The sequence below is a fragment of the Garra rufa genome, unplaced genomic scaffold, assembly GCF_049309525.1.
Source record: "Garra rufa unplaced genomic scaffold, GarRuf1.0 hap1_unplaced_073, whole genome shotgun sequence".
NCBI lineage: Eukaryota > Metazoa > Chordata > Actinopteri > Cypriniformes > Cyprinidae > Garra > Garra rufa.
Window position 1 is genome coordinate 27,535 of NW_027394348.1, and position 19,992 is coordinate 47,526.

Sequence of the window (19,992 nt, forward strand, 5' to 3'; positions counted from 1 at the left end):
ATGCACGATAGATCGCTTCCGCGTGTGCATCTACTATGGCAGATCACGTTGACTCATCAGGCACCGGCTGTCGTGTTCAGTTTTTTGCACAGACCGATCGTTTTGTATCTTAAGCTTAACCTCAATGTTTTGTCACGAGCTGCAGGGTTTAATTTGGTTTTGTCTGTGTAGGTTCTTTTTTTACTCTTAATGATTTGGTAACCATTGACTGCCATTATATGACTGACAGACTGCAGCGGTTTGAGTTAAAAATCTTCGATTGTGTTCTACTGAAGAAACAAAGTCACCTACATCTTGGATGCCCTGGGGGTCTATCCCTTTAAAAATGGTAGAATTACCATAACGTATACTTAAAAGGTTTAGTTCACTTCCAGAATAAAAATTTCCTGATAATGTACTCACCCTCATGTCATCCAGGATGTTCAGTTTCAAGTAAATTATTTTTTTGAGCAAACCATTCCAGGATTTTTCTCCATATAGCGCTTCTATGGTGACCAATGGTTTGAAGGTCCAAATTGCAGTTTCATTGCACATTTTTATTTATTTATACTTTTTAACCACAAATGGTCATCTTGCACTAGCTCTGCAATGCTTTTCTTCAAGCATTACGTAGACATGTTTGGAAAGGTCACATGTGGATAGTTCTTCGCATTTGTACTTCGGTTCAAAAAGGTAGGGTAGGGCAAAAAGCTCAAATTTTCTCCTCCAAATTCAAAATAATACGACATTGTTGTTTTACCTTTTTTGTAAAGGGCGTTTGACTTTCTTTGCACGCTCGCTTTGTAAACACTGGGTCGGTACTTCTGCCTATGCCATGTGTGACCTTTCCAACCTGATTACATAATGCCTGATGTCGGGCTGGTGCAAGACGAGCATTTGTGGTTAAAAAGTATATACATTTTTATTGTTTTAAGAAAATGACCGATCATTTCACTAGACAAGACCCTTATTCCTCGGCTGGGATCATGAAGCTGCAGTGGAATTGCAATTAAGTCCACTATATGGAGAAAAATCTTGAAACGTATTCTTTGGAAAAACTTGATTTCTTTGTGACTGAAGAAAGACAGATATAAACATCTTGAATTATATGAGAATAAAAATCAGGACATTGTTATTCTGAAAGTAAACTTTTCCTTTTAACAAATACTGTAATAATATATTAAGTAATACTAATAGCACTGATAAAAAATGACAGTACATTGCGTTCTGTTGCAGTTTTTAGGAACATGATCGTTCTGTAAAATCAATGATTTGTGACTTTTACAGAAGCATGTATATTCCCATTTAACAATCTGAGACTGCATGGTAGGTCTGTTTTTTACAAAAAATCTCTATAATAAGATAATTTCTCTAATGAAGAAAATTAATGGAAGTTTTAGTTCCAGAACTCTATCCTTATTTTGGCCTAGAGCTTTATATGTAGACAGGAGAAGTAATTTAAGGCTAGCCCGTATATGCAATTTACATCTGATAAACTATACGCCTGAGCCTGAGACCAGGCCCCAGTTGCATAAACATAGCCACTATATTAAGATAAGCAGTTTATGCAACTGGCCACAGGTTGTGAAAATGGAGATCAAGATTCAGGGTTCAGTGTTAAGGTCGTTTACCTAAACATTTTATTCATAAACCGTGTTTGACATATAGAGACAAATGATTTTTTTCTTTCACTATACCTCTCTAAATCACTATTCCTCTGTATATCCTTAGGCTTTAGTTGGAGAGAAGACATGTTACCAGTCTGTTTGCAGCTATGCAGGCCAGATTATGTATCTGGGAACAAAGGTAAAGACACTCATGATAGCACTAAAACACAAGCACAAAACAGCACATAAGAATGAACATTCTACATTTCTAAAATTTCAGTGCTATGCGAGCTTCCAGTATAGGATTGTAGCAAAGTCCGTCTGTTGTCTACTAATTGCTATTCACAGCTAATTATATTAGAGTCCAGTGCCGAACAAATAATTTGATATAAAATTGTACTTCTTTAATATTTGATTTAATATTAACATCATTTAATTGCATCAGCCAGGTAATGTAAATTAAATGCTTGTCATTTGTTACCATGTGTCCTTCTTGCCAAATGGAAACTGCATAGAACAAAATGAAATACTAATTAATAATGTTCTTTTTAAAATTAGAGTACACTGTGCTGTGTGACATTCATGCACTTAGCTTCGAATTTGTCTCCAATTTGACAAAATTGCAAAAATAAGGGTGCTACAGAATCTGGCACAGTCCCATTATTCAGTATGTTGACATCTTAAGAGCCTGAACTAGAACTAGCAAGAACTGCAAGAACTAGAGCAATAGTCAGTCAGTCAGTCAAGATTATTTATACAGCGCTTTTTACAATACAAGTTGTGTCAAAGCAATCTTACAGTATTAAAATAATAAAGTAAAAAGTCAATAATAATGCAAGAGTTCCATATTGCAACAAAGTCAAATTGGGGAGGACTCATCTGGTTCCCATGGCCTTGTGCCGGTGGCCGTTTAGGGTAGGAGTTTTTTCTTGATGATCTGTCTCTGGGGCTCATCTAGTTGACATGGTATCCGCTGACATTCGGCTGTAGGTGTTGATCCACCATCTGCTCTTGGATTGGACTGGATCCGGGGCACTGCAGTGACCATCTGATCTAGATACGGACTGGAGGCTATGGTGACCTGGGAATAAGAAACAAACAGACTAATATTAATGTAGATGCAAGAGTTCCAAGTTGCCACAAAATCAGATTGGAGAGGACTCATCTGGTTTTCGCTGTCTTGCGTTGTTGGCCTCCTAGGTGATGAGGTCTTCACTGATGATCTGTCTTTGATGTGGTCTCTGCTGACATTCAGGGCTGTAGTGGATATCTCTGGGTGCTGATGGGTACGGACTAGATCCGGGAGACTGCAGTGATCGTCTGATCTGGAATACAGGTGGCTACGGTGACCTCGGAATAAGAAGGAAAGATACTAATATTAGCGTAGATGCCATTCTTCTTCTGATGCAACGAGTACATCAGGTGTTATAGGAAGTGTCCCTGGTTCCAGTTGACCTAAATAATGCAGCCTAACAATCCTTTAACGGATTTGGATTATGAAATGTATTAAGTGTAGGCCAGGTTAAAGAGATGGGTCTTTAATCTAGATTTAAACTGACAGAGTGTGTCTGCCTCCCGAACAGTGTTAGGTAGATTGTTCCAGAGTTTGGGCGCTAAATGTGAAAAAGATCTGCCGCCCGCAGTTGATTTTGATATTCTAGGTACTATCAAATTGCCGGAATTTTGAGAACGCAGCGGACGTGAGGGACTATAATATGATAAGAGCTCTCTAAAGTACTGAGGAGCTAAACCATTTAGGGCTTTATAAGTAATTAGCAAAATTTTAAAATCTATACGATGTTTAATAGGGAGCCAGTGCAGTGTTGACAGAACCCGGGCTAATATGGTCATACTTTCTGGTTCTAGTAAGAACTCTAGCTGCTGCATTTTGGACCAGCTGGAGTTTGTTTATTAAGCGTGCAATAATCTATCCTTGAGGTCATGAACGCATGGATTAACGTTTCTGCATTTGACATCGTGAGCATAGGTCGTAATTTCGATATATTTTTTTAGATGAAGAAATGCCGTTTTGCAAATGCTAGAAATGTGGCTTTCGAAGGAAAGATTGCTATCGAATAACACACCTAGGTTCCTGACTGATGACGACGAATTGACAGAGCAGTCATTGAGTATTAGACTGTGTTTTAGGTTATTACATGAGGAGGTTTTATGTCCAATAATTAACACCTCTGTTTTTTCAGAATTTAGCAGTAAAAAATTTCTTGCCATCCAATTTTTAATTTCAACTATGCATTCTGTTAGTTTTTCAAATTGGTATGTTTCGCCGGGCCGTGAAGAAATATAGAGCTGCGTATCATCAGCATAACAGTGAAAGCTAACACCATGTTTCCTGATGATGTCTCCCAACGGTAACATATAAAGTGTAAAAAGTAATGGCCCTAGTACTGAGCCTTGAGGTACTCCATACTACACTTGTGATTGATATGATACCTCGTCATTCACTGCTACGAATTGATGCCGGTCAGATAAGTACGATTTGAACCAAGCCAGTGCACTACCACTAATGCCAACATAATTTTCAAGTCTATTTAAAAGAATATTGTGGTCAATAGTATCAAACGCAGCACTAAGATCCAGTAGTACTAATAGAGAGATGCATCCACGATCGGATGACAGGAGAAGGTCATTTGTAACTCTAATAAGAGCAGTCTCAGTACTATGATACGGTCTAAAACCTGACTGGAAATCCTCACAGATACCATTTTTCTCTAAGAAAGAACACAATTGTGAGGACACTACCTTTTCTAGTATCTTTGACAGAAAAGGGGGATTTGAAATTGGTCTGTAATTGTTTAATTCATTGGGATCAAGTTGAGGTTTTTAATTAGAGGCTTAATAACAGCCAGTTTGAAAGTTTTGGGGACATATCCTAACAATAGTGACAAATTAATAATATTCAGAAGAGGATCTATGACTTTTGAAAGCACCTCTTTCAGTAGCTTAGATGGAATAGGGTCTAACATACATGTTGTCGGTTTAGATGATTTAATAAGTTTATACAACTCTTCCTCTCCTATAGTTGAAAATGCATGGAATTGTTCCTCAGGAGATCTACAGCATATCTGATGTGATACTGTAGCGGATGGCTGCATAGTTACAATTTTATCTCTAATAGTATCTATCTTGGTAGTAAAATAGTTCATGAAGTCATTACTGCTGTGCTGTTGGGAAAATTCAGTGCCTGTTGGTGCTTTATTCTTCGTTAATTTAGCCACTGTATTGAATAAATACCTAGGGTTATGTTTGTTTTCTTCTAAGAAAGATGAAAAATAATCTGATCTAGCAGTTTTTAATGCTTTTCTATAGGATAAGTTACATTCACGTCAGACTGTACGGAAAACCTCTAGTTTTGTTTTCTTCCAGCTGCGTTCCATTTTTCGTCGTGCTCTCTTCAGTGCGCGAGTGTGTTCAGTATACCACGGCGTCGGACTGTTTTCCTTAAGTTTTCTTAACCGCAGAGGAGCAACTGTATCTAAAGTGCTAGAAAAAAGAGAGTCAGTAGTTTCTGTTGCATCATCAAGTTTTCCTGAGCTATCGGATATGCTGAGGAATTCAGATAAATCAGGAAGATTACTTACAAAGCAGTCTCTTGTGGTAGAAGTAATGGTTCTACCGTACTTATAGCGAGGAGTTAGTTTTACAGTTTTAGCTATCTGGAGTATACACGAGACTAGATAATGATCTGAGATATCATCACTTTGATGCAGAATTTTAATGTCATTAACATCAATTCTGTGTGACAATATTAAATCTAAGGTGTGATTTCGGCAATGAGTAGGTCCTGACACGTGTTGTCTAACCCCAATTGAGTTCAGAATGTCTATAAATGCTGATCCCAATGCATCTTTTTCATTATCAACATGGATGTTAAAATCACCCACTATTAAGACTTTATCTGTGGCCAACACTAATGCCCTGGTGGCCTGTATACAGTAGCCAGTAAAAACGTCACAGGAGATTTATCATTAATACTTGTTTCTTTGGATAATGTTATATGGAGCACCATTACTTCAAACGAGTTATACTTAAAGCCCGTTCTCTGAGAAACACTGAACATATTGCTATAAATTGTGCAAACACCTCCCCCCTTACCTTTTACACGTGGCACATGTTTATAACAGTAAATTTGGGGGGTAGCCTCATTTAAAATAATGTAATCATCTGGTTTTAGCCAGGTTTCTGTCAAACAGAGCACATCTAGCTTATGATCAGTGATCATATCATTTACAAAAAGTGCTTTCGTAGAAAGTGACCTGATATTTAATAAGCCAAGGTTTATCATTTGTTTCTCAGTATTATATACATTTCTAATTTGTTGAACATCAATTAAATTGTTACTCGTACATTGCTTTGGACGTTTATTGTATTTTCTAGCTCGGGGAACAGACACAGTCTCTAGGAGAAAGGGTCTCTATGTGCTGAGAATTAACTGATTTCTGTGACTTGAGGCGGCTAGCAGACGGTCGGTTTAGCCAGTCTGTCTGCTTCCTGACCTGGGCCCCAGTTAGTCAAGTGCAAACGCTAAGACTATGTGCCATATTTCTAGATAGGAGAGATGCTCCACATCCGGAGGGATGAGGACCATCTCTTTTCAACAGGTCGGGTCTGCCCCAGAAACTTGTCCAATTGTCTATGAAACCTATGTTATTTCGCGGTGAAATAACAATAGAAAGGTGTTGTAATTCTGAAAGTATACTCTGAGAATATGTTTTGATTTTTTTTCATTTTATGAGAGGTCTCTTACATAAATGGAAGAGGTGATCATGTCCGTTTTGTTTGCTTTTACTATATAGAGTCATGTCCAAAATTTGATTAAAATTGCCTTTAAAATCTAAGAATTTATTGTCAAAATTCAGTCTTTGTTTTATGATATAGATGCTCTAGCAACAGTAACATAGGGCTTCATACCTTTATTATGAAATATCAAGACAAATCCAATCCATCGCACTTGCGTGAATTGTTCACAAGCGACAATTTACCATGGAATAGCACTCAATAGCACTTTTTTGTTTGAATCAAATTTTGTCTGAAAGATTTAACCTCCATCATGTTTTTCTAAGATATTATGCAGTCTGCGACTCTGCGTTCATATTGTAGATCTCAACTTGATAGTATAAATTACTCTCTCACAAAACTGGCTAGTGAAAATTCAGTCTTTAAAAAGCTGTTTTGTGTTGTTGGTCACGTATATATTAAACTACTTAAAGGTGACATATTATGAAAATCTGTCTTTTTCCATGTTTAAGTGCTATAATCGGGTCCCTGGTGCCTCAACCAACCCATAAAACATGAGAAAAAAACAACAACCGAGTGAATTTTATTTGGTAAGCCTTTCTCTGCAAACAGTTGAAAAAACGAGCCGCTCAGATTTCGCTTCCCCTGTGATATAGAAAGGGGATCTCATTATAATATTGCCACTCATTAAAATTCACGTTTCCACCCACGTCTCTGCCATTGTGTTTTTGCAAGTGACAATGGTGTACCAGTTCTAACGCCATTACGAAAGTTTGAGAAAAGCATGCTAACTGTTCTCTCTTTGGCTGCACTGACGAGCACAGAACACTATTTAGAGTCCCAGCCTCAGAGGAGACAAGAGAGCAGTGGATTTATTGATTTATTTAATGTATAATACACTGCTGCCTCACAGATCTGATATAACCATGCGATTTCTTTCCCAGCTGTTTACCTTCACATACATAAGTGGCTGTTTTTGTAACTTGTGTGTTTTATCATAAACTTGTGGGTTTTTGACAGTTTAAGTGCAATAAGAAATGAAAGAGAGCTTAGTTTAGTACTCACATGCCGTGTGACAGAAAACCGTGTAATCAGAGCTAATATGATTTAAAATGCATGATTTCTGCATGATAGACATGACAATCAAAACCGAACAGATGTTTTTTTAGCAGATTATAGGGCTGTAATGATTCCTCGATTCTATTAGAGTATTCGATTTTTAAAAATCCCCGATTGCATTTTGCCCGTGCCGAATAACCGGCAAAATACCGGAAGTGGCGCATTCCACATATTAAACCCATTTAAAAAGATAATAAAGCATAATAGTGTTAAAAATTCGCAAACACTACGATTTAATTAAATATATATGCGATGCAGGTTTAAAATATGCGCGTCAATTATTTACGTGCGTCTTAGATCGGCTCCGTTCACAGTAAATGTTGCTAAACAAGAACTATTATCATTTACATGTGTGGAGCGTCTTAAACTCTATCTCTGTACGTAATTGTGAGCTTTGGTTTATAATAAAGTTTATCTAGGAACCCAACGTGTGCTATTTCATCAGATTTGTAAGGTATATCATTTATAACCCTATGCAAACACACGAGAATACATCAAAACATCTCTATATGCTAACTGTTCATCGCAATTTCAAAATAAAAGTTTAAATCCTCACCCTGAGTTTACACGTTTTGATGTCGACATATTCAACAAATGACACTGTCTGCAGCATTTCTGTCATAAAGAAATGGCTAAATATTAAAGATTAAGTGCATATTTTTAATTAAATGTTTGTTAAGTCAATATTAAACAAGGATTAAACAAATATTGAAGTTTAAAAAAACAATTGTCAGGGCGTTGGCGCCCTCTGCAGGCATTTGTTATAATGCCTAGTCATTATAAAGGCTATCGTTAATTTAGGTCTATTTTATTATTACAAAAAAAATTATAATTATAATTATCCGATTAATCATCAGAATAATTGACAGATTACTCGATTTCCAAAATAATCGTTAGTGACAGCTCTAGCAGATTATCAGAGGCACGAGCTGTAAAGGCACAGCTCTATAGAGACAGAGCGACACGTGTCATAATCTGAAAACCACGCCCACCATGGGGGAAAACAAACCAACGCTCTCCATTGACTTTGTATTTCCGGAAGCGGACTCCTTGTCATTTCTGACTTATAACAAAAAACAGAACAATGTTTAAAAGCTGTTATGTAACAAGGTGTACAGTACACAAGCTAAAAAACACAGAACTACATTTTTATAAGCTGTCGACCTAAAAAAACAAGTGTTTAAAAACATAAAAGTAGAGCGCAATGTGTCCTATTACTCTGAGAACTACGGCCGCTGGAGGGAAATTTAACGGCGACAGTAAACATTCATTATTTTTAACCACGTCAAAGGATTATTTCACCACCCTGAAAGGAGGAGATATATTGAGAAACTAAATTTTATTGGTCTATGTCAGTGCACCTTTTCCTTACCTTCCTTTTGTTGGAGAAATGATCCAACTGAATAGTCCAACTTGAAATACCCTGACATCTATAACTATTTCGTATTTTTGGGTCGACAGCTATAAAACCGTAATTATGTTTTTTTAGCTTGTTTACTGTACACCTTGTCTCGTAGCAGCTTTTAGACATTGTTCTGTTTTTTTGTTATAAATCAGAAATGACAAGGAGTCCACTTCCAGCAATACAAAGTCAATGGAGAGCATTGGATTGTCCAAGTGTGTTTCTGCTTCCACTTAAAATTAACATTTTCATAATGATATAATAAAATATCTGTGGGATTTTTTTGAGCTGAAGCTTCAGATACACTTTCTGGGGACATCTGAGACTTATATTACATATTGTAAAAAGGGGCATAATAGGTCTTCTTTAAAGGAATAGTTCATCCAAAAATGAAAATTTGCTGAAAATGTATTAACCCTCAAGCCATCTAAGATGTAGGAGAGTTTTTTTTTTTTTCCTGGGAATAGATTTAGAGAAATTTAGCATTATATCACTTGCTCACCAATGGATCCTCTGCAGGGTACTGTCAGAATGAGAGTCCAAACAGCTAAAAAAAAATACAATAATCCACAAGTAATTCACATGACTTCAGTTGATCAATTAACATCTTGTAAAGTGAAAAGCAGCATGTTTGTAAAAAAACAATCTACATCATTAAGACATTTGTAACTTCAAACCATTGTTCCTAGCCAAAATATGAATCCGTAATAACCCTTCTTCCAGTTAAAAACTCCATCCGCTGTTGTCCTCACACATCAAAATCCACCAACATATTTTTTTAAAGGGATAGTTCACCCAAAAATGAAAATTTAATGTTTATCTGCTTACCTCCAGTGCATCCAAGATGTAGGTGACTGTTTCTTCAGTAGATCACAAACAAAGATTTTTAACTCAAACCATTGCAGTCTGTCAGTCATATAATGGCAGTCAATGAGACCCACAGTTTGAGAGTCAAAAAAACATACACAGACAAAACCAAGTTAAATCCTGCGGCTTGTGACAATACGTTGAGGTCTTAACACACGAAACAATCAGTCTGTGCAAGAAACTGAACAGTATTTATATCATTTTTTTTTTTACCTCTGATCCACCGCAATGTCCAACTCTCCTGAGCACGTTCACATCAGCCGGCGCGTGACGAAGAGCAAGCAACCATAACTTCAGTCGATCAGGCTCAAAAGTTGGGAGTCGGTGAAAAGTCAAAACTCCCGGATGAGTTCGCGCAAGCAAACAAAATCCTTGTGTCCCATTGACCACCATTATATGACTGACAGACTGCAACGGTTTGAGTTAAAAATCTTAGTTTGTGTTCTACTGAAGAAACTAAGTCACCTACATCTTGGATGCCCTGGGGGTTAGCAGATAAACAAATTTTCATTTTTGGGTGAACCATCCTTTTAAGAGCATTTTTGGACTGTTTTTGCTTGTAAACGGTGGTTGATTTATCTACTCATTAAGGTGAGACCACTTTGTCACTGAAGAAAGCAACATTATGGATAGATAACTCATTTTAGGCAGAAGTGGCAGTTTAAAGAAAAAATGATGGTTTTAATGATGGATTTGTTTCTTACAAACACGCAACTTTTCACTTCACTAGACATTAATTGATGAACTGGAGTTCTGTAATTGATGAAGTGGATTACTATTGGACTATTGTGATTTTAATCAGCTTTTTGAACTCTCATTCTGATTCGCATTCAATGCATTGGTGAACAAGTGATGTAATGCTGAATTTCTTAAAATGTTCCATGAAGAAACAAAGTCCTCTGCATCTTGGAGGGTAAATACATTTTCAGCAAATTTTCATGATTAGGTCAAGTATTCCTTTTAAAGCTTTAGATCTGGACTAAATAATCAGGAACTACGCCAGTCGCCATGTCACTCCATGTGTTGTCAATGCTTAGCTTGATCCTCAATATCTGCCTTGCCAAAGACACTGAATGAAAACGTACTATAGCTTTATTCTTTTGCTCCACAGCAGAACTATCCAACAAGTAATCTTCTTATGTATTCATCCTCTTACATGAGATTTGCAAGGGTATCTTGTAAACTCTCAGACTGGTAGCACATGGGTGGCTTGTGTTCAGCTGTAAGTTTGGCTGACTCTTTCAGCACCCCTCTGACTGAGCTATGGCACACTCAAGTGCTATTATGCTAATCACACATCACGCATATCCTGAATATTCATTGAGGTCTGCTCTCCGTGATGTCCTCACTGAACTTCCTGTTACCTGCAGCCAGAGGGAGGGAAAGGAAGAGAAATGAAGGAGAGAGGGGCAGCTGGAGGGAGGATGAGAAAGAAGGACTGCATTAAAATTGCCTGAGGGTCATCCATTAGACATGGTAGTGGGCCAGCTCTGGGAGGTCACATTAATTCTTGTGGCTTGTATCACCCCCCCCCCAGTGCTGCTTATTTAATAACTCAGCCAGTGCTTGAATAAACATCTAATGTGACCTTAGTTTTATGAATGATTCTAATTTTATGCTCTATCAATACATTTAATGGCAAATACATATACCTCACTGGGCTTTGTACATTTTCACTTGTCCATTCTAAATGTAATAAATGTTTCAAGGGGCCAGTAAAAAACTATAATTTTATAATATTAACATTTATTATTGTTATTCAAATGTTTGATCTCTGTAAGGTGTCTTTTTAGGTATTTTAAGGTATTTGTTTTAATTACATACATTTACATTTACATTTAATCATTTAGCACTTTATTCCAAGCGACTTACAGCTGAGGAATAGAAGCAATATTTTTTTTTAAATAAATAAAAAGAATAAAAAGTAGAAGAGATAGAATAGATAGAAAGTTGTAATTATATTTTCTTTTCATAATAATCAAAAAGAATGGAGAACAGTATTGTTGGAGGGTTAAGTTTTTTATATAAAAAGAAACATGTTTTTGACAGTCTCTTATGCTCAGCATTTATTTGATCAAAATGCATTAAAACTGTAATATTGGTAAATATTATTACAGATTAAAACAACTGTTAATTTAATTATCACAGTTGAAATCAGTGCTGCTTAATATTTTTATGAAAAATAGATGCATTTTATTTTTCAGGATTCTTTAATGAGTCGAAACAGCATTTATTTAAACAATAACGTGTATTTAAATCAGTACAATTTGCAGTAACAATGTTCAGTCTGATACAGCCAACTAAATTATTTAATTTAGGAAGATATAAAGATGTATTTATGTGATGAGCAATTAAAGAAATAGGAACAATGCAACATCCAACTGGTAAAACTGACAATTCTATCATCTGGCTCAAAACTCTCTTGCACTACTCTGTGTAATCAGGCCACCCTTATTGTTCAGCCCTGTGTCAGATTTGTTAGTTAATTTTTTTTTTCTTTTCTTTTTTTTGGTAGTCTGTGCACATCATGACCTTGAGAAACTGGCGTGAGGTAAGGCATCGTTTTATAACACATCACCGATGTTATATCTGATTTACAATAGTGAATCTAATAGTAATGGAACTTCTGATGTCTTGCAGCGTGTGGACCATCTGTTAAAGCAGGAGAAGTTCATGGAGGCTCTGTCACTTGCCTGGTCTTTCCATGAGGGCACCGCCAAAGCTGTGCTAGGTCTGTCCTTCTGTTTACACCCACTCTAACATTTACGCTTCCGTTGAATGTTGAACTAAATGACTGTTATTTTCCCAGTTTCTGTGAAAATGATTACAGCTTTCAGACCCCAAAGCTTTTGATTTATAATTATGTAAGTTATAAAGTTCTTTATGTAGTATTTATGTAATATTTCATATACTACAGTATATTCATACTGTTTGATATAATTAAGATGAGAAAAGATACAAAGGCTCTAATGATACCACAAAATTCAGATAGTAACACAAACCTAATGTGATGTGTTTATGTAACAGGTTTATTTGCAGACCCAGCTAAGAGAAAAAGTGTGGTTGCAGACAAGGTAAGATACTTGTTAATACAGTGACACAGCTGTACATACATCTTTACTTCAATAAAAAAAGAAAGATTCTTGTGTAGGAAGCAATTGAAACTAGGGATGCACAGTTTGTGTTACATGTGCTCTGTTCTCTGAGATTACATCTACGTTAATCTGCATACATTTAAAAACTGAGTTTTTGTTTTAAAGGGAACCCTGGGTATTACGACTTGTATATCTCTTACTGAAATATATAGTATAAAACCCCTGAAAATTTAGGTTATATAAAAACAACTTTGTTTTATGCATATTTTGGACTATGGGGGTTGCAATTATTTCGATGACACCAAATGGTTGCACTCAGGGAGCTAGTGGCGCTACCAGTTGCAATTTATAATTTAAGCGTAAGCTTAAACCAAATTCTGTACCATCGTTTTTTCCACACAAAAATCAAGTTAAAATGATGCTTAGAAACTCGTTTAGTGGCTGCGGTGTCATAACAAGCATCGGCATGTTTACATCCTGCCAAGTGGTTCTTGTCTCTGCCTTTTGTAAGCTCTTTCAGTAGCTGCGGTCTACTAAAAGGCATCAGGGCTAAAATGAAGAGAACAAAGACGCAGGTCTTCAAGAAGTTTTATTTGTCCACAGGCATCTTCCTGTTCTTTTTTTGCAATAAAACTTACATCACTTCTCTTGTTGCCCTTTGACTGAAAATTACATCCCAAAAGCTGCACAGTGTGGCATCGTATTAATATTTTATTTTCTGAGCTGGTTATTCCAAGTTGTGTTGTGGTAAAAATAGCAACAAGTAGCGCCAGGAGCTTTGACGTCATTGAAATAATGGTGCCCCATAGCCCAAATTATGTATAAAACAATGTGGATTTTTAAATAATGTAAATGTTTTATAGTTTTCTACTACATATTTCAGTAAGAGCCAATATTTACGTTATATTAATATATAAGTCATACAAGTCTTAAAACCCAGGGTTCCCTTTAAAACGTTCTCTGTCCACATGAGTATTTTCAAGCGTTTTCCAAAAGTTTCGCATCCACACTACAATGCCATAAAACGTTACATTTACAGATGCTACAGACGGAACAGACATAATACGTTTTTGCGCAATTCCTCTGGCAGGATCATTTTATTTAAGAAATGTCTCATTATTCACTGATGCGTCCACGTTGCGCTCACTCATGTTTGATCTAAAACGCAACTGCCCTCATGTTTTGCAGCAGGACCACAATTGTGACTAAAGTTGCTGTCACCTTTTTAGGACTGCAATATGAAGAGTGTACAAAGTAAATATCTTTAGCAACAGTGTAAAAAGTGAATAGCAAATAACCGGCACAATTACCAGTATAAACATAGATGTCTATTGGTACAATATGCGTCACATGGCTAGACATGCGTCCTTATTTTCAAAAGCCTCCGTTTGCACAGTCCACACTACAACATAAAAACAGCGTTTTCAAATGTATTCACTTTGAAGAGTTTTTAAGTTTGGACGGAAGGCCAAAACAGAGAGAAAAATATGTGTTTTCAAACTAAAACGTATTACTGTGGACAAGGAGACAAGCCTGAGTTGCTGTGTGCTGTGTTTTACTTTGGCCCTGTTTGACCTAGTTTTCCCCAGTCTGTTTAATTACTCATTCAGTTCATCTGTTGTCTGATTATCTCATTAGTTCCCTTTGTTTGGTTCTTGCTTATATGCCCTTAGTTCTCCTTTAAGCCAGGCGCACACTGCACAATTTATAATAGTCCTTTACAATTTTTGCTTGTTAGACTGTATGAACATGATGATCATGTCACATTGTGGGATTTCAGTTGTCATTAATGTCAGACTGTACGGCAGTCAAGACGTGTTAAAAATGGGTGCACGCAAGTAAACTTGTCTGGAGTTTTACATTGTCGACCCATACATGTTCAGTGATTGTGAGTTGCATTGCACATGGGGCTGAAATGTTGGCTATCATGTAAAAGTCTATGAACGGCAGCAATACCACATATTTAAGATGTCAACGGTGTAAGCAGCCCTACACTCCTACATGAAAGCAGCAGCACAACTGGTGTTTATCATAGCAAAGGATAGTTTGCTGCCGTAATATGGCCGAAGCAGGCGGAGTATTATCAGAAATGAGTTCCCAGCTAGTTTAGCATTTGCACATGTGCTGCGTGGTATTACTGCTCCTGCTTCGGCCATATTACGGCAGCAAACTTCCTTGACTATTATGCCGGAATGGGAGTGTAGTTCCTAATCTTATCAGCCTAGAAAATTGAAGCTTTGCATTTCCACCGGTCTTAGTACACGATATAACTACAGAAGAGTCAAGTTTTAAATAGGACAAATATCGAAACTCGTTGGTCATTTTTGAACGTGATGCTATTGGTCTAATAGGATTCAATGATCTATGCTAAGCTATGCTAAAAGTGATATCGCCAGAACAGGAGAACGGCTGAATGGATTTCAAAACGGTAAAACTCAACTTATTAACTCGGGGGGAGTTGGAGAATGAGCCTATTTCCAAAAAAAGTGGAGTGTTCCTTTAAGATTACAGATTTTAGCCTAAGATTAGAGAAATCTTTGAGGATTTGTTAAATTTGTCTCAGTTTGTCGATTCTTGTCTATACTTTGTAGTTTGTGAGTTTCCTGTAGTTTTCCTGTGGATTTATGTATTAAAGACTGGTTACTTTGATTCAGAAATGAAGGTTGGATTGGTAGTGTATCTACACTAGTTTATACTGTGTGCGCGTGTGTGTGTGTGTGTATATAGAGTGTTTTCATGACGCGTCATCAATCGGCCATATTGGCGGCACTGAACATAAACAATGCAGCTGAACTTAACAAAAGTCGCATATTTTGCTAATTAATGCTGCTGAAAATGGTCAATTATTGTCCTATTTTGGGCTGTACTTATCAGTCGGGCCAAGAAAAATTAGCAGCTTCTACGCATATTCAGTGGTACATTAACCGTGCAATCCATGCTGTTGTTTACATCCGAGTATCGCCAATATGGCCGTGCATCCGGGTAACAGACCAAATCATGACGTCTGTGCAAACCCTTTATAGAGAGAATATCTATCTATCTTATCTTTAAATCCATTGGTTACAACAATTTGAGCTCTATTATCTAACTGTACTAATGAGCTTATTGGAATCCATATTCTATTATAAAGAGATTTTTTTTTTTCTTATTGAGACTGTATTTGTTTTTTCTGTATAACAGATTTTAAAATATATGTATCTACAGTTGAGGTCAAAAGTTTACGTCTCCCTTTCAGAATCTGCAAAATGTTAATTATTTGACCAAAATAAGAGGGATCATACAAAATGCATGCTATTGTTTATTTAGTACTGACCTGAATAAGATATTTCACATGAAAGATGTTTACATATAGTCCAAAAATGATAAAAATGACCCTGTTCAAAGGTTTACATCTCCTTGATTATTAATATTGTGTTCTTAGCTGAATGATCCACAGCTGTGTTTTTTTGTTTAGTGATAGTTGTTTGTGAGTCTCTTGTTTGTCCTGAACAGTTAAACTGCCGGCTGTTCTTTAGAAAAATCCTTCAGGTCCCACAAATTCTTTGGTTTTTCAGCATTTTTGTGTATTTGAACCCTTTCCAATGATGACTGTATGATTTTAAGATCCATCTTTTCACATTGATGACAACTGAAGGGCATGATATGCAACTATTACAGAAGATTCAAACACACACTTATGCTCCAGAAGGAAAAACAATGCATTAAGGGCTGGGGGTGAAACAGACTGGAGATGTGTACATTTTTTTCTTATTTTGCCTAAATCAATTTTTTCATTTAGTACTGCGCTTCAGAAGCTACAGAAGATGCAGTACTTACATGTTTTCCAGAAGACAAAATAAGTTTAAAAGTGTGAAAATATGGATCTTAAAATCATACAGTCATCGTTGGAAAGAGTTCAAATACACAAAAATGCTGGAAAACCAAATAATTTGTGGGACCTTAGGGATTTTTCTGAAGAACAGCTGGCAGTTTAACTTCAGGATAAACAAGGGACTCATAAACAACTATCACTAAACAAAAAAAAGACAGCTGTGGATAATTCAGGTAACAACACAGTATTAAGAATCAAGGAGATGTAAACTTTTGAATTCATTAGTGACTATTATTTTCTCCTGTGGACTCTATGTAAACATCTTTTATGTGAAATATCTTATTCAGGTCAGCACTAAATAAACAATTAACAAATTCTGAAAGGGGGATGTAAACTTTTGACCTGAACTGTATCTTTAGCGCTGTAAATGATAGTTATGATGGCGAAATTAACTTTTTGTTGTGCAAATAAACAACAAATTTCTCTGCTGTTTTTCTCTTCACAGATGGTGGAAATTTTGTTACAGTATGTGGAACGCTCTCTGAAAAAATGTCCAGAGCATGGAAAAATCCAAGTGATGGAGCAGCACTTCCAGGTAATGGATCACCAATAGAAGCCCTCTGAAATGAACCTCAAATGGTGTTATCTTATAGGGAATTCTTTTTAAACCGAGCTCAAGAAGTAAAATATTTTTCTGTGTAATTATTATTTAAAGACTTTTTACGAGAGACTAAGACAGAGCTGAAGAGTTTTTAGCATTATAGAGGCTTTTTAGAGAGGTGAGAGTGAGGAGAGCAGACTGAGAGAGCGATGTAGACAGTCTCCTTTATGTCAGTCTTTAGGCCTGCGGCATCCATTTTTAAACCGCATCTCACCATAAGGCGGAAACCACATACAATAATGGCCCACTAATGTCATCTCTCCTCTGCCTCTGGGTCTCGCTCGCTCTCCGATTTCTTTTTGCCATTAAGAAGCACTCTGTCATCACAAAAATAAGGCACTCACCATGGCCAAATGGCAGATTTAGCTCTGTATATCTAGGGCAATGTGGAATGTTATGCTGCTCTAACTGCCTGTCTGTCAGACACACTTTCAAAGTTTTACCGCAAGAGAAATGTGCACATTTAATTACCTCACTTATGTTCATTGGACTGTGTTTCTGTAGTAATTAGGGCTTAGGGTATATATCAGATTCACAATATTTTCAAAATTATTTGTTGCTTATTTATTGATTCTGTGAATCTGAAATGCGTTGTTTTAGTTCAGTAGAAATCTGTACAGCTTTTTTCCAAGTTCTGCAAACAGATTTGTTTTTAATTTCCTAGTTTACTTAGGCAACCCTGCTGTTATTAATACAGTTTATTATTATGAATTAATGATTTTTCTTGTTTTTCTATTTCTTCAAACGCCATCACTCTGTCTTTTCTTGCTCCTGCTTATTCTTCCCCTCTTCTCCTCTGCAGGACATGGTTCCTGTCATGGTGGATTATTGTCTCCTTCTACAAAGAACGTGAGTGTGTATATATACCTCTTTTCCTGCACACATACAGTACACACAATGTCCAGAATGATGTTGTGTGTGAGCTTGTTCTTTTTCTGGAAATCATCCCAGAGTTTGCAAAAAAGCCTGAAGCATTAATTAAATGTTCTGGTTTCAGTATAACCTAAGCTCTGTGGAAAACAATTGTGGTATTACATAAATAAATAAATAAATAACACCTCATTCAAATATGCTGTTTTGCTGTTCAATAGTTATTTCTTCTTATTAGCAATGAAAACAGCTGATTAAAGGTGCCATAAAATGGAAAACTGCATTTACCTTGGCAAAGTTGAATAATAACAGTTCTACACATGTAAATGAAATACAGTGAGCCTTAAACACCATTGTTTCCTCCATCTTATATAAATCTCATGCTCGCAAATTACCACTAAAAAAGAGGCCAATCCCAACATAACACCGACTGTGATGTTATAATCATCAGAAGTTCTGGAGGAATTGTGAAGTAACAAAGCCAGGACAATAGCGAAAATGGTAGATCATGGATATAAATGCTTAGTTCCAGGCTGTGCAGGTGATGTGATGTGCAGGGATGAGTTGGTGTCTGTATTCAGAAAGGCACGGAAAACAAATGATGTGAGCCACTAAAGAGTCATGGTTAGCTGTTTGCTAGTGGTAGCCTGTTACATTACAGTACATAAGATTTCACTTACCACATAAACAGAGTAAGGAAGGATGACTGAGGACAACAGCGAATGATTTACAGATCGTAAGCACCACTGACAAGCATCTGATCTTGTAAAATGTGTGATAAGCACTGCCGCTGTAGTATACACAGAGCACGTGCGATCGCAAATCTCAAAAGTGAAAGTAAAAAGTCATTGTTTCAATGGCCCGCATATTGTGTTTTATGCCCGCAATTTATTTACAGTATATTTACCCAATGATATAACTGTGAGCATGGGCGACATTTGACTCTTGAGTCAGGGGGGGCAAGAAAAAAAAATCAGATGTAAGCATTAAAACAGTGCCCTAGGGTATTGCAGCCCATCAAAGCAGTCAATTAAAGTGCTGCACTTCAGCCCGGGCCGATGGGCCCTGACTTTTTTTTACACCCCAGGGCTACGGCTTCGGGCCAATTTTCACGTCATAGTTCAGACCCGAGCCGCATCGGGCCTGTTTTAGGCTTCTCCTTATTTTCTTAATTTAGACATCCATCAATTATGGTGAAGAAAAAAAATGCCGCGCTGGTGGAAACAACACGAAACTTCACTTTCGCTTTCACTTTTGAGACCGACTCAGACACCGTTTAGTGTGCTTTAGCGCAACTGAATCCACGTTCAAGCGCACACAATAGGCTAAAACTCGCCCCAAGCACCGGCAAAAATAAATAACAATGAATGTGTCGAGGAAAGAGTAAGGACATAAATGAATTATTTATTAATTAATTTGTGCATTCTGAGTCAGTGTCGCAAAGATCCTGACTCGCAATCTCCTTTTTGGACGCGCCTTTAGAGAGAAATTTATCTTTACGGATTACATGAAAGAGTTTGTGCTTTTGATTTGTTTTATTTCATTAAGTAATAATTTAAAGCTTTCTATAAATGTATTTATTATGTCTGTGAGGCATGCATTTCGCTTCATTTTGTTAAGCACTCCTGTTCAAGAACCAGACGGCAGAAAGCACATAATTTTTGTTTTCCTTGTTTTATAAAAATGCTGTAACGTTTTTTTCGATGTATTACTCGTACTTTGTGAGCAAAAATGACGGATAATTTTAAATTGCTTCCAATGAAAAAAATGCAAGTGATCGCGCTGGTGCCTCGATGTCCTGCAAGCTTTAGCTTCCACTTTCTGCA

General features: G+C 36.7%; 1 protein-coding gene across 1 annotated transcript in view; it reads left to right on the forward strand.

Moving 5' to 3' along the window:
• Window positions 1-18,149, forward strand: part of LOC141316180 (vacuolar protein sorting-associated protein 8 homolog) — a 32,889-nt gene extending 14,740 nt beyond the window's left edge. The window contains exons 15-20 of the mRNA XM_073832765.1: window positions 1,711-1,785; window positions 12,245-12,280; window positions 12,370-12,460; window positions 12,757-12,803; window positions 17,141-17,230; window positions 18,099-18,149. Coding sequence (XP_073688866.1) covers window positions 1,711-1,785; window positions 12,245-12,280; window positions 12,370-12,460; window positions 12,757-12,803; window positions 17,141-17,230; window positions 18,099-18,149 — 390 coding nt within the window. The remainder of the gene's footprint in view (window positions 1-1,710; window positions 1,786-12,244; window positions 12,281-12,369; window positions 12,461-12,756; window positions 12,804-17,140; window positions 17,231-18,098) is intronic.
• The last annotated feature ends 1,843 nt before the right edge of the window (window positions 18,150-19,992 follow it).